This window comes from Vulpes lagopus, chromosome 2 (assembly GCF_018345385.1).
Source record: "Vulpes lagopus strain Blue_001 chromosome 2, ASM1834538v1, whole genome shotgun sequence".
Lineage (NCBI taxonomy): Eukaryota > Metazoa > Chordata > Mammalia > Carnivora > Canidae > Vulpes > Vulpes lagopus.
This window is the reverse complement of record NC_054825.1, coordinates 91820834-91847287: the sequence shown is the minus strand read 5'-3', so window position 1 is coordinate 91847287 and position 26454 is coordinate 91820834. Positions and strand designations below refer to the sequence as shown.

At 39.1% G+C, this 26454-nt stretch overlaps 1 protein-coding gene across 8 annotated transcripts in view; it reads right to left on the bottom strand.

Annotated features, from left to right (window-relative positions):
- Positions 1-26454, bottom strand: part of AIG1 (androgen induced 1) — a 241938-nt gene that overhangs the window by 158175 nt on the left and 57309 nt on the right. For 7 of the 8 annotated variants that reach the window (XR_005985447.1, XM_041739541.1, XM_041739531.1 and 4 more), the window contains exon 3: positions 3074-3175. The exons of the other annotated variant lie outside the window; for it this stretch is intronic. Coding sequence is in view for 6 of the 7 variants with exons in the window: in XM_041739541.1 (XP_041595475.1) it covers positions 3074-3175 (102 nt within the window). In the remaining variant the exon portion in view is untranslated. The remainder of the gene's footprint in view (positions 1-3073; positions 3176-26454) is intronic. 8 annotated transcript variants of the gene reach the window in all.

The window sequence follows — 26454 nt, the reverse complement described above, 5'->3', positions numbered from 1 at the left end:
ATCCCAAGAGATTATGTTGAGACTCTTCAAACACGAAATGTGATTCTACACATAAGAATAAGGTATATTCTCTCGCAGAATTCTTGTACTTAGAAAGATCTAGACAGGCAATAGTAAAAGGCCTAAGAGGCCATAAACTACCCACAGAAATATTTAAAATTTACAAATTAAGCTTGTAAAATATTAAATATGTTCTGTCTTCCTATATTATTAAATATATATTTCATCAAACAAAATTAAAAATATATGATTGGATGGATGAGTAGCAAAGTAAAGACACACAGATTTATCAATTACAAATGTGTAAGTTATAAATTATAAAAATATATTGTTTAATATAATACAAATAATCCACAAATTTATTTTCTTGCCTTCATTTCAGCAAATTCACTGAATATATTGTTATAATGGAAATTTTCACAAAATTTAAGCTCTATTTATAATATAAATGTAAGGTATTAATTAATAATAAAATGGAGGTATCTGGGCTGCTCAGTCAATTAAGCATCTGTCTGGCTCAGGTCATGATCTTGGGGTCCTGGGATCCAGCCCTGTGTCAGGCTGTCTGTTCAGCAGAGAACCTACTTCTCCCTCTCCCTCTGCCTGCCACTACCCCTGCTTATGCTCTCTCTCCAATAAATAAAATCTTAAAAAAAAAATGAAATAAAAAGATAAAATATAATTATAATCAAAGTGTACATAATTTGAATGTTTTCATCAAAATACGAACATTCAAATGAATGTAAAGATTTTTAGCAGAATTATTTTCATATTTTTTAAATTAAATATTCAAAATTATTAAAATTAAAATACAAATTATAATTAAGCTTTTTAATAAAGTGAAAATGTTTATTTGATTTATTAGTATTTCACAAATATTTTTATACATTTTTATAAAAATTAAATTATTCATGGTTCTAGCAGTTAATATTCATATTTTAATAGCCAAACTAAAGAATCAGCATCCGATTTAAAGTTACATATATACAAATTTAGAGTAACGTAAATTAATATCGGAAAATATTCCTCAGCAACCATATGCAACTTCTTTGTTACTAATTCCGGAACCATGTACTGGAACATGAAGAAAACCAAAGAAAGGTCATTCATCTCTACTAATGAACAAAATTCATTAGGAAAGAATCCATTGAGCTATTATCTTAGAGGATTTGACATGTCAATTCATTTATCTTTTCCCTTTCTGATATATCTGTATCATTCAAATTCCCCTTAAATTTCTAAGTAGTGTTTGTCTCCAAGAGTGAGAATTTTAATCCATCAAAGTGAATGAAGGGAAAATTCTGAGAGTCAAGGTATAATTCTAATGGCCTCATCAGTACTTAGAAACCATTCGTTGGAAACATTAAGTAGCACCTGCATCTACAAAGGTTGTGATTTATTCTCTGACCTAAAGGTAATATTGTGCATCTGAGGTATATAGATGACATGCCAAACAGTTAAGGCCTGTCCTCAACAGCACATTATGCAACCACCAGTTGCATTCAAGGGCATTCAAGGCCCTCTTCATGTTGTTAATTTCTCACTGCGCTAAACTTTATTGTAGATATGTACTTATAGGAAAAAACATAGTATGGTGCTGTCCTCGGTTTTAGGCATCCACTGGGGATTTTGGAATGGATCCCTCTCAGATAAGGGGAGGGAAATGACTGTATACTGAATTCACTCATCAATCTAACAAATATGTATTGATCCTACTACACATCAGGTGGGTGGGTGGAGTGCTGTTTGCACTAGGAAGGTAACACTTGTGTGGGGGATACAGACGTGTCAGTTGGAGATTGTGAAGGTGCTTTGGAAGCCTACCTGACAGGGGAGCTAACCTGGCCTGCGGGGGTAAAAAGAGACTTCTAAGAGATATTCTACAAGCTAACAAGGGTTCTCCAGTAAAGAATGGGAAGGCATGTGGGACAGGGGATTGAAGAGCCAGGGTTATGAAAAGGTCACAGTCAAGAAAAGCCAAAAGTTGGAGAGGCACAGAGTAACCATATCAAGTCCCTTAGATGGTAAAATGAATCTGACAAGACCCAACTTATGTGTTTGGAACCAGAAGAGAGGTGCCACGTTAATCTTTTAACAGTGTGGCTCTAATTGGACTCAAAGAAAATGCTAGTTCTCTGAGATATGCCACTTTTGATGAATTGGCTTAGGAAAGAATTAATCAAGCCCCTGAGTACAGTAATGTTTGTTTGTTAGCACACACCACTTCTCTCAAAATATACCAGAATTGGGGGCAGAAAGGAAACTGTTATTTTGGACCTATGACGTGCGATTCTAGCTCTTCGTTCCCCTATAATTTCTGTGATGGGTTGCCCTTTTCACCAGGAGCACCCAGTGACATAGTCTAAAAATTGCTGTAACCAAAAAATGCAGGCTTCTTAGTTAATGACAAAACTGCTCAATTCCAGAAGCAGAAAGGGAAGACAACATAAAATTTCTCTGCAGAGGATGTATCCTCAAGTCTTGCAAGGTGACATGCAAACCATTCAAAATAATTGATTTGAAACATGTGAAGGCAACACCATGGCTAAAGCATTGGAAGGAATCAGAAGAAGAAGGGAAAGAGCTAGCCACCATAGGCAAATGCCCTCCATGGGCACAGCCTGCCAAGGACACTTCCAATGCCTACAGCAGATCTCCCAGAGAAAATAATAGTCTCATTGCTCCTGCGGAGGAAATTCTCCCAGTGCAGTAGTTACTTCCAATACCATCCCCTGACGTGAAGTGGAGGAACCACAGGGCCTCGAGAATTGTATAGGTGTGACTAGGTCCTTAGGCTCTAATAAGGGACAAGTTTTTGAATGGCACAGAAATTAAATTCATCCATGGAATGAGCTAGTTGTATTATCCAACAACACCGACATCTTATAAACTGTGGATTCATCTACTACATAGTTTTAATAGTGACCAGTTTCATGGGAAGATGCTTTTTATTTACATGCAGTATTCTTTTCTAATTACAATCTTTCATCCCTATCATTGCACAGCCAGTTAGGTACATTCTATGAAAAGCCTAAATTTAATGAAAGGAAATTATTTGTTTTAGTCCACTCACCATTCCGTGATTCAGCCACCCTGGGATAAAATTATCAAGCAACTTCGGATAAATCATCTCTCTGTCATAGGCATAAATGATCCAGAACACCGCTACAACGAACTGGAAGGGAAAAGAAATCCTTTATTTCAAATTTACAATATACAATTTGTTTGGTTATCCATTGTTCAAAGAACTCAACAGACTGTACTCTATAGTGAAAGATGAATTAGTAAGTCAGCTAATGACTGGAAAGGGATTTCTAACTTCACTCCATTAGTGGTAACATGTGGGGTCCTTCATCCTTCCTTGGTCTGCCTACTGTGTTCTCTCAGGCAAAGGGATCTGTTTTCGAGGGAGAGATAAATAATCTGCCTGTCATCTGGAACAGCTCCCTTCTAGGGCTAATTGTGTTGGTCTGAATCCTCTCAAGAGGGTTTAAAAGTTCACTGGTGGTTTTTTGGATCCCATTCCCCACTGTACAGAGTCAGCACACATTCAAGAAACTGTAGTGGATTTTCCTTGAACCCATCATGTGGTTTAAATTAATCTTCACATTCTCAAGTTTCCATTTCACCACTAACAGCATTAAAATCACTGCTATATAAAATGTCCCAAAGTCACATTTCCTGCAAACGTATTAGTTTATATAGGCTAAGCAGGGGCTTTGGCTGTACTCAAAGCAGAGTATATGGAACACAAAGGAAGAATCCTAATTCTCTTAGAATAACTTACATGTTTATCTGGGTTCCTGAGGTTTATCCTGACCCATCAGCAACATAAACCATCCAAAGAGAGTACAGTACTCGTTTTAATCTCTTATCTTTGTTCAAACTAATGGTGACAGAAGTTCAGATAAAATAAAGAAATGAATGGTCCAAGGTCTTAACCTTCAGCATAGAATTTGAAAGAAAAGGCAAATGTTACATAGTCAATAAATGTGGTGTGGAGAAGGCAACTATCCCAGAGGGAAGGATCAAAGTCTCTGTAGAGTTATGTCTCATAATAAATGCTACAGTGATAAAATGCAGATAAATATTAAGCAGAAACAATTTTTATCTCATTTCTTGTAAGTCGTCCATACCCCCACATTTTATTAATAAAAGTAGTAAATATTTTAATGCCACTTTTCATAAAACTTCCAACGCAAGCTAGTAATCAGAAGGGTTCCAAAATTCTTTTCCAAGTATGTCAGTTATGACATGGGTAATCGTAGCCTGAAAAAAAGAGTTCACCCTTAAAACCTAAGATGTTATGAACATTTCTCATTTCATAAAACATATTGAAAGATAATTACAACAGGCAACCAGAGATTACACACATAGTTTCAATACCGGATTGGAGTCTCCAGTTATTTATCTTGCTTTGGGGTCAACTATTTTCACTCAGTTGATAAATGTACAAGATGGAAAAAAATATTATTAGCTTAATGTTAACTATAATTAGGATCTTTCCAAATACAATGAATTATTCACAACTTTGGTTTATTCACTCCACTACAGATTTCAAGTATACTGAAAATCACTGTTACCTGGTCTCAGACTTCGGCACCAAACTTTATAGCATTGCGACTCAAAATGTAGTCCCATGGATCAGTAGCCTCCATGTCACCTGAGAGCTTATTAGATTTGTGGAATGCCACGTTCTATTCTGATATGTTCTGAATATGCATTTTTAATAAGATCTTGGGGTCATTTATATCCACATTAAAGTCTGAGATGTCGGCTTTGGAAGGCCCTACTCCAGACACCTTGAGCCTCTTCCCCCACTGAGGGGGCAGTTACAGAGCCCACTGGCTGGTTTACCAGAGCCTCCACCTCCTTTTTCAGACCACATCCTGGGAAACTGTGATCCTGCAACTTCCTCCCCCCAAAGACACAAGTATGCCTCAGTGCCTGTGTGGGTCTCCTTTCTGGGTCTGACTGGAGGACTGACTGTACAATCAATGTGTATACACCCTAACCTACAAGGTGGTTAAGACATATCTGTTTCTGAAAGGTGAGAATAAGTTTTACATTTAGTCTGGGAGTCTACACACAAGCGCGAAGCTACTTTAATCTTGGATGGAGCCATTGGTGGAAATCCCTTCACCTTTGCCATGTAGTGTAATCTAAGCTGGGGTGATGTCCCATCACATTCACAGGTCCCCTCCTACACTCAAGGGGAGGGGATTATACAGGCGTGCATCAAAGGAGATGCAATCATGGAGCCATCTTACAATTCTGCTTACCATATGCTTCCTCTCTTTTTTTCCAAATTGTTTTGGATATTTTAAGAAACATTTCCATTTAAATTTTAGAATCTCAGCTAGCTCATTTCTACAAAAATATCCACCTAGAATTCCGACTATGACTGTACTGAATCAATATATTCAATCTGGGGAGAAATGGCATCTTCACAAATTGAATCTTCTGACCCAGGGACATGATTGATGTCTCCATTCGTATAGATCTCTGGTTTGCCAGTTTGTAGTTTTGAGTGTATGGATCTCACACAGATTTTTAAAAATTTATCACTAAACATCTCGTGGTTTTTTTTTCATGTTACTGTAGATAATACTGGATTTGTTTTTACATTCTTTGCTGCTCATGTATAAAAATACAAATGACTTGTATATTGACGCTGCATCTCCTATCTCAGCCAAATTTGTGTCGTTTGAGTAGTTCTTTCTTTCTTTCTTTTTTTTTTTAAGATTTTATTTATTTATTCATGAGAAACACACAGAGAGGCAGAGACACAGGCAGAAGGAGAAGCTGGGATCATGCCCTGAGCCAAAGGCAGAAGTTCAACTGCTGAGCCACCCAGGCATCCCAAGTAGTTTTCATAAATTATTCTAGATTTTTCTGTATGTGATCTGCAAATAAAGACAAGCTTTTCTTCTTCCTTTATAATGTGTATGCTGTGTACTTCTTTTTCTTTTCTTAACTGTCCTACCTACAAACTTCAGCACAATGTTGACTAGAAGTGATGAGCTGTGAGTACTCTCATTTTCTTCCCCACCTTAGGAAAGTGTCCAGCCTTTCAACATTTAAATTTGATATAAGCTGCAGCTTTTTCTCAGATATCTTTTATCATGTTGAGGAAAATCTCTCCTATCTTTCAGTTAGGTATGTAATGGACAAGTACTATTTTTTTTTTCAGATGACCTTGCCGTAGATCCTCAAGTGACCAGATAGTTCTCCTCCTTTATTCTGTTAATACAATGAATTATATAGATTTTAAATGTGAAGCCAGCCTTTAATACTTGGTCACTATGGATTATAATTTTTATATACTGCTGGATTTGACTTGCCAATATTTTGCTAAGAATTTTTCTCCTGTCTTTATTCATACAGTATATCAATCTATAGTTATTTTCTCATGCCTTCTTCTAATTTTGGTGACAGGACAATGGTGGCCTCAAAAATAAACCAGGAAAAGCTCCCTCCTCTATTTTCATGGGACTCTGTGCAAGACTGGTATTATTTCTTCCTTATTTGATATGTATCTGGACTTGTAAGTTTTCTCCTGAGAGTTCATTGTGAATTCAATTTTCTTAATAGATACAAAGTTTTCGGGTTTTCTGCTTTCTCTGGAGTTAGTTTTAGTCATTTTTGCTTTTTTGTGGAATTTTTTTCATTTCATCTAAATTTTTGAACTTATAAAGCTGTTCTTACTATTCCGCTATGGAATTCAGTGAATGCTACAAATCAGGTATTTATCTCCCTGGAGAGCCAGCTGTTAATTATTTCCTAGCATATCAGTGTTGAGAGATATTTTCTGTTCACTATAAATGATCATTCATGGTGCCCCTGCCACATGGAGAGCATTTTGGGGTCAGTACTTATCGATGCAATTTGATCAACTCTTTCACCCCTACTGTATATTGAGGGAATTTCATGGGTTATCAAAAGTGAAGTGACTTTCAAGAAAATGTGAGTCACCTTTCTTAGTGTAACACTAGAAGGTCAAGAGGCCCAGCTAACTGAATAATCAACCTTCTAAATAATTCTTGAGATATAAACACAGCACAGATGGTGGCTTCTTGGCTTCATGCACTGATATCCTCTTGATAGTATGGTCATCAGCAAACCCAAAATAAGTTTAAACTCTACCACCAGGGCATGACTATGAAACAAAAATAGGTTCTCTTGGACAGGCTAAGCGCCCCTGAAATGTTCCACTATTGTGGCCAGCTATTCCTCAGCATGCACCTGCTGCTTCTAAGCTGCCAGGCCCAGAATACTGTACTTGAACTCAGAGTAGAAGGCGCTCAGGCACTTCCCAGTTCTTCAAGCTTCCCAGACAAAGTACTTGTGTTACAGCTAGTCGTTGAGGCCTCATCTGAACCCCTGGAACAATCAGAAATGAATGCAAAAGAAAACTGGATTCACGCTTTGTCTCCTTCTGTAAAGAGCCTCTTCTATGGTATCCAATAGAAGTTGAAGTTAATCAGCTTTAGTCCACTTCTAAGAAGACGCTTTACTGATCAGTGAGAATTTCTTTGGAATTTAGTAAAACTGATTAGAGTGCAAAGGATGTTGCAGAGAAACGTACCGTGAAGGAGGTCAAAGAGAAAAGTCACTAATCTATGGATTGGTCTATAAAGGCCATTTATCATATCTCAAATACCCACTGTTGAAGCAGGGAAGCAGGAAATAAATGAATACATCTTTAAAGTCTTCAGCTTCAATATGACATGATCCTATGAAATCCTATGAAATTGGTTTTCCTTTAAAACTAATCTGTAAGTACTCAGCCTTTACCAAATACCTATGGGGGAAAAATGAATTCTGTTTCGGGCTCTATTACTTTGTTTCCAGATTTCCTTGTCATGATTTGTTTTCCCCCCATCACTTCTTTCTGTGGTAGCATTTGCTGAGAGGTAATATGTAGACATGTTTCCAGTTAGGCTTTCTTCTTCCAAACATATAAAGCGTGAGAAAAAGTTGCATGTTCTGGATGCTAGCTGGCTTCTTCTCTGATGGTCTCCAAGCAGAGAGAGACTCTCATTTTGACAAGGCCCTTAGCTCCCCACACTCTAGGTCCAGGAGATTCCGAGTCCCAACATGCTTTCCTGGCTGACTTCCTTCAGCCATACCCTCAAATTCAGCAATGTAAAGCAAAGCATAGGCCCCTCTGAAATGTTACACTATCTCTTGTTCCAGAGTACACTTAGTTTCTAGTACTCATTCCTGGAAATGTGACATAGAATTCCTCTACTCGTAATTATGAGGCTGTGAGTAACACCACTTTTTTTTTTTTTTTTTACTCTGTGCACTATGCTCAAATTACCTTAAAATCAGAATCTGCATTTGTATTTGGAGAGTTTCTATAGCACACATTGCTGCCTTTTTTCACAGCCTTCAACTATAAATCTTTGTGGTAGAATTGATAATTTATCCTTATTTACCTACAGTTAGGTCCTTAATGGGCTCTTCTGACTGAGTAAATAACCTGAGCATAAAACCTAGCTCCTAGAGTCCCCATATGCCTTGACGCCTGGCTTTCTCTGTGACCTCAGATTATACCGCATTCTCTCCTGCTCCCTAAGCTCCAACTGGCAATCCATTCCTAAAGCTCATTAGGCTCTTTGGTGCCTCTGGGTCTTTGTACTTCCTACTTTTTATGCCAGGAATTCTGGCACCCCATTTTCATCTTGCTGTACCCACTGCCTCTTCAGGTCTAGCTTAAGCAGCACCCCTTCGAGGACGCCTTGCCAATGAGTCAATTGCCCCATTATTTCCTATTGTTGACGTTGCTATAAAATAAGTTTTTGCTGTTGTTCAGTGGTTGGCTCTCTTATGAGGAGGTGAAGTGTCAGAGAACAGGAGCTTGTCTGTCTTGTTCCTTGCTCTTTTCCCACTGATTCACACATAGCATGTTTATGATAAAAATTTGCAGAGTAAATGATAAAGATGTATTGGTGCTACTTGTATGTGTCAGGCTCTGCATCTTCCATAGGAGCGATCACCTAAAATTCCTCTTTTATGTCCTCCATATTTTTTTGTCCTCTGTCCTTGAGAAAGAGAAGCCCCTCTTTCCAGCATTATTCTTCTATCCCATCTCTTCTCAGACTTTTTACCTGCCAGCCCCTCCATCACCTGCTTAAGTCTTCTATCATCCTGACATAATCCTTCTCTGGATTTTTGGATTAAGATGAAAGACTAAAGGCTCTCTTTCCCCAAATTAACCAAACACAAGAAGGAGAAAGAGAGGTGAAACCAATGAAGTAGGGAACACCCATAATCCAAATATCACTCTTTTCAACAGGCTGCTAAGTATTAGGAAAAATGAACCAGGACAGGGCAAGACTGATTTGGAAACAAGATTCAAAGATGTCCTGCCCGAGTGAGCAGAACAGAGAGGTTGCTATAGGCGGTGCATCCTAAGAGATACTAAATGACCCTTGCTGGGAACAGGAGGTCTGAGATGCATGGGAGCACTGGGGAAATGTTCTGATCCCTGCTTGGCTTCAGGTGTCAGAAGTGATGAAGTTAAATGTGGAAACGGGCCAGTATGTCATCTCTGCAAGAAGCAGGATGTGGGTATGTTATGGTAAATGAGAAAGGATCTGGGGTAACCAGCCTGCATGAACAGCTCATGCTCACCTAATGAACACAAAGCTTCCGGTCACCGTACAAAATGGGTTGTGATCAAAACGAGTCCAGAAGAGAGAAATGAGTACAGCCCAGAAAGAAGCCATTCTCCAAAGGAGGTGGTGATGGAAAAGAGGCAGAAATTCAAGCTGCCCTAGCTCAGCTCCCTAGCCTGTCTCCAGTTCTATCCTTTTGCAAATAGCTGGCTCTGGAAGAACAGACCAATTTAAGGATGAGTAATCATAAGAAGAGAAATAGCATGAAATGTATTCATAAATACCGTGAGAGAGAGAGAAAGTAGAATATGACACCCCCCCCCCAGAAAAGGGCAACTGAACATTACAAACCAGAAAAATTATTAATGATCAAATAATTCTCCATGAAAGAAAAGAGGTCAAACATGAAAATCTGAGATTAAATAAAGAAGATAGAGCAAGAGAAGAGTGGAGAGCTTAAGAAATAAAGTATAAAATATAAAACCACATAGAACTGAAAGTCACATTATAAGCAGTAAAAGGAAAAACTGTCTTTGGTAAAGACAGTGGGGGTTTTGCTTTCTGTGGTACCATGGACTAGATACACTGAAAAACTTTCCTACTGTGAAACACTAGGTGCTAAATAAATTACAACAAATATACTTTCAAATATATTGCTGAGCAGACAAGAAAGGAAGGGAAATCACTGGGAGTTAAAAAAAAAATTAAAAAAATCCCATACAGACAAGAACAGAACAGGGAAGAAACCAGAACAGTAGCATAGAAATTGGGACTGCCCTAAGGGCAAATGCTCATACCAGAATTAGAGTGCTCTCTGGACTGTGGTCACAGAAATGGATGACCCCAGCCTTGGGCCCACGCAAACTGGTGGAGTGGGGTACTGCATCCATGGGGCTTGTCCCACAAAGGGGCCAGAGCTTCAGCAGAAGGGTAGGCTGGAGGAGGTGCTCTTCATCAGGCTAAATAAATTGCTTTCTATTCCTAATTGCTAAGATGTTTTTAATTAAAAACATTTCATTTCACTGAATTTTGTGCTGCATGGAGATCATGAGTTTTCCTCCTTTATCTTTGTATTCACACAAGCTAAGTGTGGTCATTTGGCAAGGTCTGCAAAGTCAGAGAACAGCTTTTACACTTGTATCAAATAACTGAGGTGGAGTGCTTCTCCCAGATTCCCTCTGCAGGGCCCATGTGTCCATCCCCCAGATGTTGGGAATACTGTGAGATGCATCTCTCATTGGGAACTGCCCTCAGCTGCAGGGAACTGCCTTGCCCGAAGGCATGCCCCTTCCCTGGGTGGGGGGAAGGGGGCACAGTCTAAATTCAATGACTGACCAACGCCAGGCCAGCCCCCCGGCATCCATTTTGGACAATTCTGAAAGGTCATCCCAACTCTAGAGGTCCCAGGATGCCCGTTACAAATGCAGTGTGAGTCATCTCCTTCTACCCAACACTGCCTTCCTCACTTCGAACAGGTGTTTCTCCCAAGAGCCCCCTTCTGCATGTACTATCCATCCTTGAGCTTGTTCACAAGGTCAATCTAGGACCATGCATGCATGTATGAGTGCCACAGACAGACATATTGAAGCCTGAAAACACTTGTAATACATCATCATAAAGAAATGTATCAAAAGTAAAAGCTCTTTGTCATCTCGCCCTATATAGTCCTTGTCAAAAGGATAGGTATTCCCTTAAAAAAGGTCTTTTCCTACGCATGTAAAGAGTATTCCATTCACTATTTTAGAAAATTAGATCATGCTATAACTAGTCTTCTACAATGTTTTAGCTTAAGAACATTTTAATAGTGATATCCCATTTTTCTAAAGCACTTCTAATCCCATACTGCATGATTATGCATCATAATTGACTTAAGCTTTCGCTAATGGATATGTATATTCATTCCAATTGTTGAAGTTTCCAATAATGCTGCAAGAGTACATTATGTGTATGTTTTTGTGCACCTATGTGAGTATCTCACAGGAATAAATTACTAGAAGTAAAGCTCCTGGATCTGAGGTCACCATCACCTTTTGAGCTGACTCTCACAAAGGCTCCTCTGTCATTCCCTCCTCTCAGTGCCTACTGCTTTTACACTAGTTCTAGGCCACACTGTCCCTATTCTGGACTCCTGCGGTAGTTCCTTGGCTAGAGCCACCGGCATCAGTTTCCTTTAAATTCTATCCATGCTTTATCTTGGCCTCGGAGTTATCTTATTAAAAACACTTAAAATTTCTCAGTTTAAAACTTCCAATGGCTTCCCCTAGCTTGTAGAATAAAACCCAAACTCCCTTTGTGATCTGGTCCCAAATTTTCTTTCCAGTCCCTTTCCAGCTTCTTCCAGGAACCCAATCAACAGACTATGTATAGTTTCCCAAACTCACCACACACACTTCCAAGTATCCATTTCTTTGTGCTTTTTGTAACTGCAGCTTGAGATCCATTACATTTTTCCCCCCAAATCCAAGCTCTATCAAGTGTTACTTTCATGGTAGAGTTGTCCCCACCTCCTAAACTCCCCTGCAGTTTTCTCATCCAAAGTAATTACTTCTTTCCCTGACCCCCCTCAGGCCTTTGCTTATAACACCAACCCATTCAACTAACTCTTAGACATCCTTTCACTTGCTGACCCCCCTAACCTGCTGGAAGGCTCCATCTGCCTCCCAGGTCCCTCATCTGCTGCTCTTTCTGCCTAGAATGCCTCCCACCAGCCCAGCCCTCCCAGCTCATCCTCACTTGTAGAAGGGGTTGGCAATAGCATAACCTCCAAGAAGCTTCCCCTGAATTGCCCCTTTTCCTTGCTCATGCTCTCTGAGCAGAATCACGACGGAAAAAGTGACAGTGTAATCACTGGTTTCTCTTCCCAGTGGCGCATGAAGTTGGTGAGCATGGAGAGCAAGGACCACCAATTTCCCCTCTGTTGTACTGTTATATCTCCCCTGGAACTTTGTATGTTTATTTCTTAGCTCTCTATTTGGAAATAATCAGACTCACAAGAAATTGAAAAATAATACAGAGAGTTCCTGTGTATCTTTCATCCAGCTTCTCCTGAGGATAACATCTTACACACACTTAGGACAGTTTCAAACCAGAAAACTGACATTGGCATAATACTATAACTAAACTATAAACCTATTCAGATTCCACCAGTTTTTACAGGCACTCATTTTCTGAGGGCTGCATATTGTACTATGAAATTTTACTACCTGTACAGATTTGTGTAATCTCTACCACAATCAGGATTCAGAAGAGTTCCATCATCAGAGAAAGGCCATAATACTATCTTCTTAGGGTCACACCCTTCCCCAACCTTAGCCCCTGACAACTATGGATCATATCCACCACTATATTTTAACATTTTGAGAATATTATATAAATGTAATTTTTCCCAGGGCTTTATGAAGGCTAGTTTACACCTATTTGGTCTCTACTATGTATAGGTGAGGGACTTCACAGGCAAAATATTATTTAAGACTACCCTGAGGTAGCTACTATTATTCTTCTGGCTTTATAGACGAAGAGATTAGCTTTAGAGAGATTTTAGTAACTTTCCCAGGGTCAAAAAGTGGCCAAGCCATAATGTGAGGCCAGACAAATGAGACCCCAGAGGCAATGCTTTTAACTTCTCTTAATATATCTTCTACATAATAGTACATACTTCTGAAGCAATTAATAATTGAATGAATGAATGATTAAATGCCAAAGACTATATCATTTCTAAGTCCTCTAATAAGGCCTGAATATAACAGGAATTCGATGAATGTTTGGTGAGTAAAATGTTTGGTTAATCATCCTAGAAAAGCCAGAAAAAAGAAAGATGGTGACACATGGAGAAAAATCAGCAAGCTGCCCTTCTGGATCAAACATGACATACAAAACCATAAAACAGGAGCATGGAATACAGAACAAGTCAGGAGACTCATTCTTGTCTTTGCTAGTAATAAATGCATTAATGGTATCTCAAGCATCTCAACAAGGATTATTTGACCAGGTTCATCCTCTCTCTGGCAAATTCATATTCACAAGATAGAGAAATAGAACATCTGATGGCCAACAGATGTTTAGGTTTTGTCTTGCACCTTGAAGTCATGCTCCCTTCCTTACTCAAATTTTACTTAATAAGCTCCTATCTTGGGGATCCCTGGGTGGCTCAGCAGTTTGGCGCCTGCCTTTGGCCCGGGGCGCGATCCTGGAGTCCCGGGATCGAGTCCCACGTCGGGCTCCCGGCGTGGAGCCTGCTTCTCCCTCCTCCTGTGTCTCTGCCTCTCTCTCTCTGTCTATCATAAATAAATAAAAATAAATAAATCTTTTAAAAAATAAGCTCCTATCTTATTCTCATGTCATCTTTGGGATGCAAGTCCTTTTCCAGAATACCAGCTTATGAGGCTGGGTGCTTATGACCTATGTCCTTAGACTCTGTGCCCAGTGTCATGCTGGGTATCATCCCTGTACCTACAGGCTGAAACCACACCAATCAGGCCACATTCCTCTGGTTCTGTCTCTTTTCAGAGTCTCATCCATCTCTGCTTGGCCTGTTTCAACACCAACTGAAACATGGAAATGCCAGCTTTTATGTTTGATTTTATTTCCCATCAAGTGAACCCAAATTGCCTTGGGGTGGCTTCTAGTGGTAGCATCCTTCTTTTGAAGGTTTATTATACTACATTGACAGTATCCTGGAGGTTGCGGTTAGTAAGGGGATATGCACTGTGAGGAGGTTGCGTGTGGAGAAGATGAGTCCCTAAGGTTAGAAACTCTGCCCCATTTTCTGGTCATCTGCCAAGCTACAGAAAGAAATAGGAAAAAAGAAATATTGAGATCTGACTGATACGATAAACGTGAATCAGGAGTAGTTGCAACTCAGTTGGTAAACTAAAAGGATCAATTACCCGATTGCACAGATGGAATGAAAAGTGCAATTAGGTACTCAGAAAAATGCATAGTAATATAGCCACTGCTAAGACATACAATGGAAACAGTTAATGTTCTTTCATTCCACAACGGTATAGGTTAACCCTGGTTAACCCTGATATATTTGGCACAATCATTTCTTGAAAAGGGACTTCAAGCTAAGATAACTCCTATTATGGAGACACTGATACAAAGGAGAATTGGTAGGAGCCATGGGTGAATCCATTCTCTAGGTAAGCCATGTGGTAAAAAAAGGGAATCAGAAATTATATATCCTGCTATATGGTGGAACAAATGCTCTGAACTTACACTCCTAATGAAAACCACCACCACCAAAAAAAGTAAAAAAAGGCTTAATGAAACATTCAGGTAATTGTGTATTAGTTTCTCTTTCATCCATCCAGTGTTCTTTTCTGCAAATACAAGAAAAAAGGTACATACCTGCACATATAAATGCCTATATGTTCATATCTGTGTGTGTCTCCCTTTCTTAAATATACATATCATACAATATAACCTTGATTTTGTTGTTTCATAACATTCCCAGGAAACATGATTAAAATAAACCACGATGTGACAAAAAGTAGTGAAACTACTGATGTCAAAATAAAGTTAGTGAGAATCACTAGGAGATCAGCAAGCACCAGAGGCCAGCTTTCCTCCAAAAGTATCTGTCAAACCACAATGACCCGAACTTTATCTTTGGTTGCTCTGTGGAATTTGAGAGATAGGAGATAAGACTATCTCCAAGGTGGGGAACCCCACTAAGGCCTCCACCTAAAGCTAGTACCCCAGAGGGTTTTACCTTCAGTGAAAGGGTGACCCTCAACTTAGCGGAGAGGAGGGCATTAAGAAACATGCCTGCTGGAAACTTAGCTCTGTATTGAGAAGAAAGAGAAATTACCCTGGAAATTCGTAACCATAAGATAACCATTGGAACATCAAGATAGTAATCATGTGGGTTTGTGGCCTGATAGGAATTTCAGGAAGATGCAGTGATCTGAAATGTGTGTTCTTTGTAAATTCAAGTTAAGAATATAAAAATTTGCCACCATTTAAACCAAAAAGCAATTCAAAAAGTTTCAGAGTAGTGGTATCTTATGGATCATAGCCTCTGGCCAAGGTGCAATTGAGTCTGAAATCAATAAGAGAAACATAAAAATCCCTATACATTTGGAAATCTAAAAACAGACTTTAAAAACTTGGGGATCAAACACAAAATCATAATGGACTCTATAAAATATTTAGAAATAAACAGTAATAAAAATCATAGATATAATTTTTGTGGGATGTAGTTAAAGTGTTAATTGAGGGAATTTTACAGATTCCTATACTTACAGTAAAAGAGAAGAATGTGTAAAAATTAATGAATGAGGTATCCATCTTCACAAGACAGCAAAGACTAGCCAAATGAAATAGAAAACCAGCATACAGGATAGGATCAATGAAGCACCTGTATAGGTGCAAGGAAAAAAATCTGATAAAATGTGGCAATCATTCTTGATAAGAATTCTCAGCAAACAAGGAATGAAAGTCCCGTTAGGAAGTAAGGGACCCCAGACCATGCTCAGATTCTCAGGGGCAGGGGTGACTGACAAGTCGTGGCACACCAGTATTTCATTGCAGCATACCATTTGGGGAGTTTTTTTCCTGGAGAATATCTTACACATGTGGAGCAGGAGAATGAATGTACAAGAATGTTTAAAGCAGTATTGCCCAGGACTGCCAAAAACTTGGAGACAAGCCTAATATCTATCAATAACATAGATTTCTCTGATGAAAATTCTAAAGACAGGTCAGTTCTTTTAGGAAGTCAGAGTTTTTTCCTCTTTTGTGCAAAGTTCAACACTCAAGTTCAATAAATCAGTTGCTGATTCTCACCAGAAAATAAAATATACATCCACCACCTCCAAAATTTCCAGAGGAACTAAGTTGGAAATTGTCGGTGAGGAGTTTGTAGCAGAGGAGACCCATTTCTAACTTATGACATAAACTCTACCAATAGTATATTATTTTCCTTTGAAGGCTTTTACCAGTATTTGAACCTTTCCCTCTACCATCTACTGCTTTCATGAACCTTAAGAACTCCTTCTGGGATTTTGGATGGCATGACCATACATACCCTGGATATTTCAAGAACTTGTACATCTAATCTTTTGAATGAGTGTTTGCAGTGGAGCAGTGTAAATCCTTTGCTAAAAGATGCTGTCATCTCTCAGGACATTCTCTGTGATGTGGGGACACTTTTAGGGCAAATGGAAGGAAGCTGACACTCTTTGATTACTTGTCATCTTCTTGGGTACTGTTCTAGATACCCTGTGTCTTTCATTGTCCTCCACAATAACTCAAGTGAATTAGGTTTTGTTGAGCTCTTCACATTAGAAAACCAAGATTTTGGAAGGCTTTGAAATTTGCATTAGGAAGTGGTGGGCCCAAAATTAAAACCTACATCTTTCTCCAAGGCTCATGTTCTTTTGAGTACATCTGGTCACCTTATACCTCACACAGACAGTAAGATCACCCCCATAAGGTGGATCATTTTTGCATTCTAATAACTAACCCTCCTTTGAATGGTTCAAAGTTTTAAATCAGTCCATTTGAAATTGAATTCCACTTCAAAACAAATTGCACAAGGCTTCTTTTACCCTCTGTCAGTGACAACAAGTAAAATAATTAAACATATCCATAAATGTTACACAAGACTATTTTTATTATGTTAGAGAACCACTGCCAACCAAATAGCATTCATAGAAATTTCTTTTTCAAAAAACTATTTAGACCTTTTGTCACATAAATCATTGAATAATCAAACTCTTGCTCTCTCTCTCTTTTTAACAAAAAGGGACAGTATTCTATTATTAGATAGGATTATATTAAAAGGAATATCCACAAAGCAACTATAAATACATAGGAGAGACATCCAGTGAACTACAACTTGAATTTAAAGTTACCACCTAATAATAAAATTAAGAAAAATCTAATCTAATCAAAGTTAATTAAGCAATTAAAGCATCCTTTTGTAGAAGCATCCTTTTAGGTTGGCTATGGATCAATGACTGCCTATATTCAGTGTCTTGAGAACAGTATCACAGTGGCCTGATCAGAATACCATTGTAACCGTGGAATCTGAAGCCTGATTAAATGAATTATAGGCTGCCCAAGAAGGATATGTTAACAGGGAAAAGTGATCATCATACTGAGTAGGCTTATAGTTATAACAGGCAAGAATGGGTCTCCAGCTTTGCAGAGAGGACAGGCACCCCTGGCCACCCAAGTTAGCATTCCAATCTACTAGTCTGCATCAGCCTAGTAACTTGACCACCTGCCATTAATATCATCCAATCACTGCCCCTTGCCCTGAATTTGAGTTTAATTGTTCTGTGCTAGAGAGTTTATGTAGATTTGAGCCTGCCTGACATTTTTTTGTCATAAATTATTCAATTATCCTTCTGAGCTAAACTTCAATCTGTAATCATTTAGTTAACATGAATTCATTGGCTGAGAGAAAGATCAGCTTAGAAAAGTTTGACAAAATTGAGTGTCTCCGTCTTTGGCCCTAGGCTACGGTGACATTTGAGTAGTGTCTCAATACATAAGGACATCCACAAATGGCCACTTCACAATCTCTGGATTGCTAAGGAGATAGGAGAAGAAAAAGTCTCAGGTTTCCTTTGTTTTGTTTAATTTGGATTATATACATAAACAAACTTGGACGATACATAGAAATTTCTGTGCATAGTTTGCAATGGGAAAGGTTGGTATATTTATTTTTGAGCATCATATCAACTGCATATCAATTTTATTTCCTCCTCTAGGAATAATTTAACCTTTAAGTTTAGAGCATAAACATCTGTAAATGACAATACATTTGCAAATGAGAATACTTGTGATATTTTCTTATTGTAAAATATATAAATGCTCATTGTGGGAATCTGTGTGGACTTTTGGTTTTGCCCTTTAGTTATTCTATGATGATCTATGCTGTATAAACAAAGTGGAAGGAGTCAACAAACAAATGGTCACCTTTGAACCAAAAGGGTTCAAAGATGCATCTATGCAGCCTGAGCATCAGCACTCTATCTGCCCATCAGACCCTTGGTTTCAGCTCAGGTCACAATCTGAGTCATGGGATCGAGCCCTGCATCTGGCCCCATGCTCAGCATGGAGTCGGCTTGGGATTGTTTTTCTGCCTCCCCCTCGGCCTCTCTCCCTGCTCCCACACACACTCCCTCTCTCAAATAAATAAATCTTTAAACAAACAACAACTATATATATGTATGTATATGTGTATACACACACACACACACACATAATATATGAATGAAAGAATGCCTGTCAATTAAGAGCCAGGAGGTTGTGCTAAACTAATTACTTTGAGGATCAGCACTTCAGGAAGTTGTCAAGATTGGGGAGAAAATCTACTTCCTGTGGATGATTCTTTTTCCCTAGAGCTTGTTTGCTTGCTTTTTTCCTTCCTTACTATCCTTTTTGCTTGACACTCTTCAAGTATAGAGCGAGCTTCAAACTTTACCAACCAGGTCCAATATGGTAAGCATTATTCTCCGGGTAGGACCCAGCAAAGCAAGAACCCACCCATGTGGCTTATTGTGGCAATAGCCTGTGTACCCTTAATCAATGTGCCAATCCTGGTGCTGAGATCACAGCCTCAGAGATTAGTAAGCTTCCCATTGCCTACTGCCTCTTGTTTTTATAAGATCCTCTTTGAGAGTAAGTGAAGTTATGTGAGAGCATTTAACATAGTGACTGGCGCACAGCACTCAGTAAATTTGCCTGAGGTCTATTGAAGCTCTCTCCCCTTTTTTCTGGCTTTCCTGATTTTGCAAGACAAAATCCAGAAGAAAGTTCTTCTGTGTATCTTGCAATGTAATAGAGAAGACACTTATCCAAATAGGCAAGATTATTTACAGGCAGCCTCTGCTGAACAAGGTTGAGGCCCAGGAGACTAGGTCACTTTGATGAACTGATCTCATTTAGACCACCTCAAATCCTTGGTGGAAATAGGGAGGTATAAATTATAAATTAAAAAAGAAAGACAGATTTGACTGAAAAGTCTCTCTTGATAAAGCAGAACAAAATGGCTTTCAGGAATTCTTAGTAAAATATTCGCTGGGTAGGCAAAGTTCATTTGTTAAAATACTCATACGGAATGTACTGGATCATTTCTTGCCAAAAATATTCTTTTGCAATCATGTAGCCACTAACTGTGCCTTCTTACAAGTCCAGAGATGAGTTGCAGATGACATTGGACACATTTAGTAACCATTTAAAAAAATGTAGCTAATTCTATTGATAAAACCTGATTTTCACATATTAAAAACAAGCACATTGGGTAAATGTGGGAGCTTAAATCTGTACTCAATGGTTGAAACAGAAAGATAAGGCAGGAAGATGTTCTTTTTTTGCGGAAATTTGTACTTTGCAAACTGGCCTGTGAAACCATACAAAACCATTGGCTCTTTGGTGTGAAATGATGTATCACATGGAAACAGTAATAAGCACAAATAAACAGCTTTTGTTAAACAGCCTCAAGGAAAATGATAAACAGTGGCTTTTGATCCAGATTCTGCATAACTCCCTTTCTTATTTTGATGCATTCTCCTAAATTAGAAATTGTGGTCAGCTCAGAACTTACGTATGTAGCTAAATATATCTATCAGGGGAATGATGTAAAGCAAAGTTAGGTCTGGTTTGTGAAAAAGTTTAGAGTACCTGCTCATAACAAGCACTCCACTGGCTGCTCTCTGGGTTCAAGTTCTGGCTGCACCATGGACCTCAGACATGCAACCTGTAAAATGGGAACCCTATCTGTAAAATTGTAAAATAGAAGTATCTTTGGTAAAGTGAGAATGATGGAAATTCCTACCATTTGGGGCTATGAGGGTTGAATACACAATTAAAGTACAGCCCTTAGCACAGAATCTATGCCCTGTCTCCCCATCGAACATGCAGCAGAAGTTAGTGTTCATTACTAGATTTTTCAGCCTTGAGTTGTTTGTCAGTTTTGGCTCTATGGGAAGGGAGATGGTGAGAAGTCTGAGAAAGCGCAAATGGAACTGCCTTTCCACCACCAACAGAAAGCAAATGCCTCTGGGTGTGTGGCATCTTCTTTAAAACCCTAAGGTAATTGCAGCAAGGAGGCTCAGGTAGTATTTCTGAATATTCAGACAAAAATGTTACTATATTAATGAATCTAGGGGCTGTTTCTCTTTGTTGACTCAATGCTAATTTTGACAGCATCCCCTGGGCATGTGCATGCTAATATTTTCTGGGCATGGAGATGCTGAGGCTTCTTCCTGTTTACTTAGTCATGTTTATATGAAGGCAGTCGTTCTCATTTTGTAGTAGATTTTTAATGTGAGGAAGAGAAGAGGCCCTCCTTAAGGTGAAGTGGTGAGGAGCCAAATGAACACAGAAAACTCATCTCCAACGTGGGCACATCACCACTTATGCTCAGAATTTTCTTGTTTCACATCCCTCCCTAGTCTCCCCTTGGCAAACAATGAACAAAGTTGGTAGAGCATTCAGAGAAGAATAAGCTGATTGGGATGGAAGCGCTCCTTCTGGTTCCTTCTCGGACATGCTCCCTTCATTTTCTTCCCATCCATCAAATCTTAGCAGCACAGCCCAACACCCAGTGTATGTTTGGTCCTTTGTGTTAATGCAGCACAGACATAACCTACAGGATAATGGGACATTCTGGAGAGGGAAACATCTTGGCAGGTGCTCTTCAGAGGACCTTAGGAGATAGTGAATGGAGCTATGAGGTGACCTGTGAGCTGTGAGTCCACACATGCTCTTCCTTCACTGTATCCCAGCTCCTTGTCTTCCCACCTGTCCCCCCAAAAACATCCCCCAAAGTCAGAATGACACCTCAACTTCTGTTCCTGAGAGAGCTATAAAAAGGCATGATGAATGAGAAGTCCTATCCAGGACCTGCTCTTTGTGGTAAGATAAGCAAATCATTAGCATGGTCATCCCACAGGCACAACTATAAGTTAATAACCTTTGTGTAGGTGGAAAGTTCACTGGCTCCTTCCTCGGGGGAAAATGTTCCTTTTGGTTTCAACTGATGTGATAACAGCTAAAACAGGTAAGAGTTACCTCAAAATGCCTACAAGGACTGTAGTTTCAGAGCACCCACACAACAAATCATTATTTATTTTTCTACAAAGAAGGAGAAGGGGCTGGGGTAGAGGGATGAGGGGGAAAGGTAAGAGAGAGAGAGGAGGAGGAGGAAGAAGGAGACACAGAGAAGGAAGAAGAAAAATTGTTTGTTCCTTTCCTCTTTCCCTTTTTAACCAACAGCTAATATTGTGTCTTGTTTAGGGTTCCCCTAATAAGGGTCTACAAAAATCCTGATTTAGGGGTCTTATTTTTGAGAGCAAGAATCCTATGTCTATTTCATAATATGCATCACATTATTAATGTTACTGAAGATCGATTCTACCTTTTCTCAATCACATACTTCAAATATCTATCATACTTATGGATATAAATATGGAAAAAAGATATCTTCATTTCCTGAGACACTTTTGTAGCCCTTCTGCCCCGAAAGAGTGGGAACTCTGTGAAATTGTGGAGGCCGAGAAAATTAAGGCCATTCCACCTCAAGTTTAGCATTAGCACAAGCACAGTCATCTTAGGCTCCTGTGAATAAGAGCTGCACTTTACAGGAAAAACTGCAGAATGTCCTTGACAGGGAATCCCATATCAGAAAGACAACAGAGCTCAGAATGCCCTCAGCAGAGAATCCCATATCAGAAAGACAACAGAGCTCAGAATGCCCTCAGCAGAGAATCCCATATCAGATCTTAAGAAACTCCCCCACCCCTCCCATATTGGAATGGAAAAAATTCCTCTACCCCTTCTGAAAATCCCCTAGACCAGCCCATAAAAAAACCTAGCTGTAACCCACTTCGGGGTCCAAGCCCCTGCTCTGCTGTGTGGAGTATACTTGGACCCAAGCTCAAGCTTGCTAATAAACCCTCATGTGCTTGCATCGGTGTCGGCTCCTTGGTGGTTTCTCGGATTCGCAATCTTGGGCACAACAAAATGACACAGCACATGATCATTCTCTACAATTTCTAGGGAACTATTCAAGGAAGATTTTACTCATTGAACCTAGTTGTCTGCATATCTGAGTTACTGATCTGCAGCAGAGCCAGCTCTCACAAACTTCCTATGGAGTTTCAGAAACTCAACAGGAACCATTTAGTCAATAATATAACATATGGGATTTTCTTTGAGAAGAGCTTCTTTGAGTATCAGATTTTGATAGATGTTTATAAAAATACTAATGAGAATGTACCAAAAAAAATGGTGCTAGCAGAGAATGAATGGAAACAATATGCCTTTCTTAGCTAAGATAGAAAATGTCCATAATTAGTCTCAACAGTTTTACTGTATCCATTTTTCATAAAAACATAAACAACAAATTACTTAAAATCCTATTAGTTTTTACTTAGTTTATATTTAATAGTTATCCTCAATATTTGTTACTTATCATATTTCTTAAAACCTGATTTTGTTTGGGCAACAATGTGCCCAATCAATAAGGATAAATCATTAGTTTAAGCCCTCGTGGTAAGCTAATTCCCTTCTCCCACTTGCCTTCCCAGTTTTCCATGCAGCTGATTCTAGCCACATGACCCTTCTAACCAACAAAACCTATTGGGAAGTCTGCAGACAGGGCTTATAGGAAACATTCATTAGCCTGATGAAGAGACAAACGCACGGGGAGAGCTCCCTAAAGAGCTTCTTCCTCTTCCTGCCTTGAACACGGCTGCAAGGGAGTTGATGTTTGGGGCTTTACCAACCCTCTTGAGGCCTTAGGTAGCAAGTCCAAGGACAAAAAGCCAACATCCTAGAGATAGAAAAGTGGACAATAAAAATGCCTAAGTCTCAACTGATAATACTGAGCAATACCATCCTTAAACTACCTGTTTACACACTTCTTGTTTTGTGAGATATTAAATATCTTTATTGCTTAGGCCACAGTTGGATGGATAGTCACTCAATAAATACTAAATTATTTAGGCATTGCTCCTGCTGCTTGGATTACAGCAGTAAATCAAACATACAACCTCCCTGGCCTCACAGGGCATGTACCAAGTCAGAGGAGACATATGCTACAGAAATAAAAGAATAAACATAATATGCCAAGTCATGGCAATCACTATGGAGAATATAAAGCAAGGTAAGGAGATTGAGAATAAAATGGAAAGCTAATTTATATTGATAATTCATGGAAGCTTTACTGAGAGGTAATCATTTGAACAGAGACTTGAATGAATTAAAATAGTGAACCAGGTGGATAGCTACGGGTGTTTTGTTACTTGCATCTGAAAGCATCATTAACTTAGACATCCAGTAAGTTTGTAGTCATTCGTCAAAACAGAGCTCTGACATAATCACTTCTGGGAAGTCTTCCAGGACCTCCCACTCACTAAAATCAATCCCTTCCTCTTCTAGAATACTTCTTCATCTTCACCCCATGCACTGTTATCTACACCATGCCTTCTTTTACTCTACTTGTTGATATAGCTTATAATGTCACCTTCTCTAGGCATTATGACTCTGGAGGGAAAAGATCAATTCTTAGTCACTGCTATCTTGGCTCTTAGCACTTGGTATCTGCTGACCTAGTGAGCTCCATGTACCCAGAAACAGTTATTTTTTTTAAAGATTTTATTTGGGGATCACTTGGTGGCTCTGCGGTTTAGCACCTGCCTTCGGCCCAGGGCATGATCCTGGAGTGTCCAGATCGAGTTCCACACTGGGCTCCCTGCATGGAGCCTGCTTCTCCCTCTGCCTGTGTCTCTGCCTTTCCCTCTCTCTCTCTCTCTCTCTCTCTCTCTCTCTGTGTGTGTGTGTGTGTGTGTCTCTCATGGATAAGTGAAGAAATCTTTTATGGATAAGTAAATAAAATTTTATTATTGTTTTAAGATTTTATTTACTTATTCATGAGAGACACAGAGAAAGAGAGAGAGAGAAGCAGAGACACAGGCAGAGGGAGAAGCAGGCTCCATGCAGGGAGCCCGATGTGGGACTCAATCCCAGGACCCTGGGATCACACCCTGAGCCAAAGGCAAACACTCAACCTCAGAGCCACCCAGGCGTCCCACCCACAAATAGTTATTGACTTGACTGGAGCTTCTGCCCTTTGGATGTTTGGATATAAATGTGTAGTTTCCACTGTAGTGTGATTAAAAGTGGGCACCTACAGAAAATGTTGTTAAAGTGTGATTATTTTTTGTGTTGAAGAAATCCATCTTACAAGCATTGAGAAAGCTGACTGCACTGAGTCTCCATGAATGTGTACAAATTTACAAATTACATAGGTCACTTAGGCAGAAAATCTTTGGTTTCCATTTGGGAGACAAAAATATATATGATGGTTGAGAAGCAACCTGGTTCCCTATCAGGTACATCTGTCTAATCACACACTGTCCTTGGTCTTTGGAAAAGGCTATCCAAAAACTGATGTAACCACTCACTTAGGTTAAGTAATTACAGTCTCCTGAGTCTTTCTCCTGGTAGGGGAGGAAAAAGTTCATTTTGTTTACTGATCTTGAATGAATGCTCATCTGTGAACCTTTCTTTCCTCTCAGGCTACTCAATGCACACTCACTTCAGTGCAGGAACAAAGCATTATGATTGATTCAACTCAAAATGAACTGGGTTTTACCATAAAATATAACCTAGCAGATATTATATTTTTAACTTCAAAAGTAAAGAGAAAGGGAAAGGGCATGTGAAGAAACTTAAAACATCAATGAAGGCTTAAAAAAAAAAAGAGTTTGGTTTTAGGTACTTGTGTGAAAATTTAATAAAGAGAGGATCAGCAGATATTAAGGTATTTTTATATTAAATCCAGAGTTTGTAGAGTAAAGTAAATAATATGCTTTTAAAAAATGTTCCCTCAATATCAAAACAGAAAGAAAGGCATTTTCTTCATATACTCTCAAACAGAGTAATAGTCCCTTCTTTAATGTGTTACATTAACAGATATTAATATTAGTAATTAATACTACTTAATGTTTGCTTTCCATTTAAGCCAATCTCTTACTTAAAACTCAGAAAGGAAAATAATGTTTTTTAGATTGTAGGGTTATGATGATCCAAATGTGTATGCTTCACAACATTTTTCTGAAGAACGGCTTAGAGTCAGATGGTATGTCAATTAATGAAGACTTACTCATCAGTTTTTGAAAATAGGTGCTAAAGACTTTAACTTTGCATTTGAGATTCCAAATCACACTTCCATATTGCCAAAGGAAGCAGGTATCATAGAATCCCCATACAGTCCCATTTCAAGGAATCTAGATCAGGTTGGTACATATAAAATCTTTACAAAGTCTTCATCAGAACTTATAACACCAGAGACAGTTACTGAACAAATAACTTTGAGACTAAACTCAGATAAAGAAGCTCAAATTCAGGATGCCTGGGTGGCTCAGAGATTGAGCTTCTGCCTTCAGCTCAGGGTGTGATCCTGGAGTCCCAAGATCGAGTCCCTCATCGGGCTTCCTGCATGAAGCCTGCTTCTCCTTCTGCCTGTTGTCTCTGCCTCTCTCTCTCTCTGTCTCTCATGAATAAATAAATTAAATCTATATTTTAAAAAAAGCCCAAATTCCAGAAGAACTTAGCTTAGCACCTGCTGATTTGCCTGGGATACCCTGGATGCCCATCCCTGGTTGGAAAAATCCAGATCTCCAGGTCCTTCTTGGGCCCACTCCCCCTCTCTACAGAGAGGGACATCCCCAATTTCACTCATCAGTCAAGGTTAATTTAGCAACAGCTCAGCTTCTGGTCTGGAGTAACCCAAGTAACACTAGGGACAAAGATGTATGGGGGAGGTAGGGAGGTTTGATGACATGTCTCATGCAAGCTGAGAAGG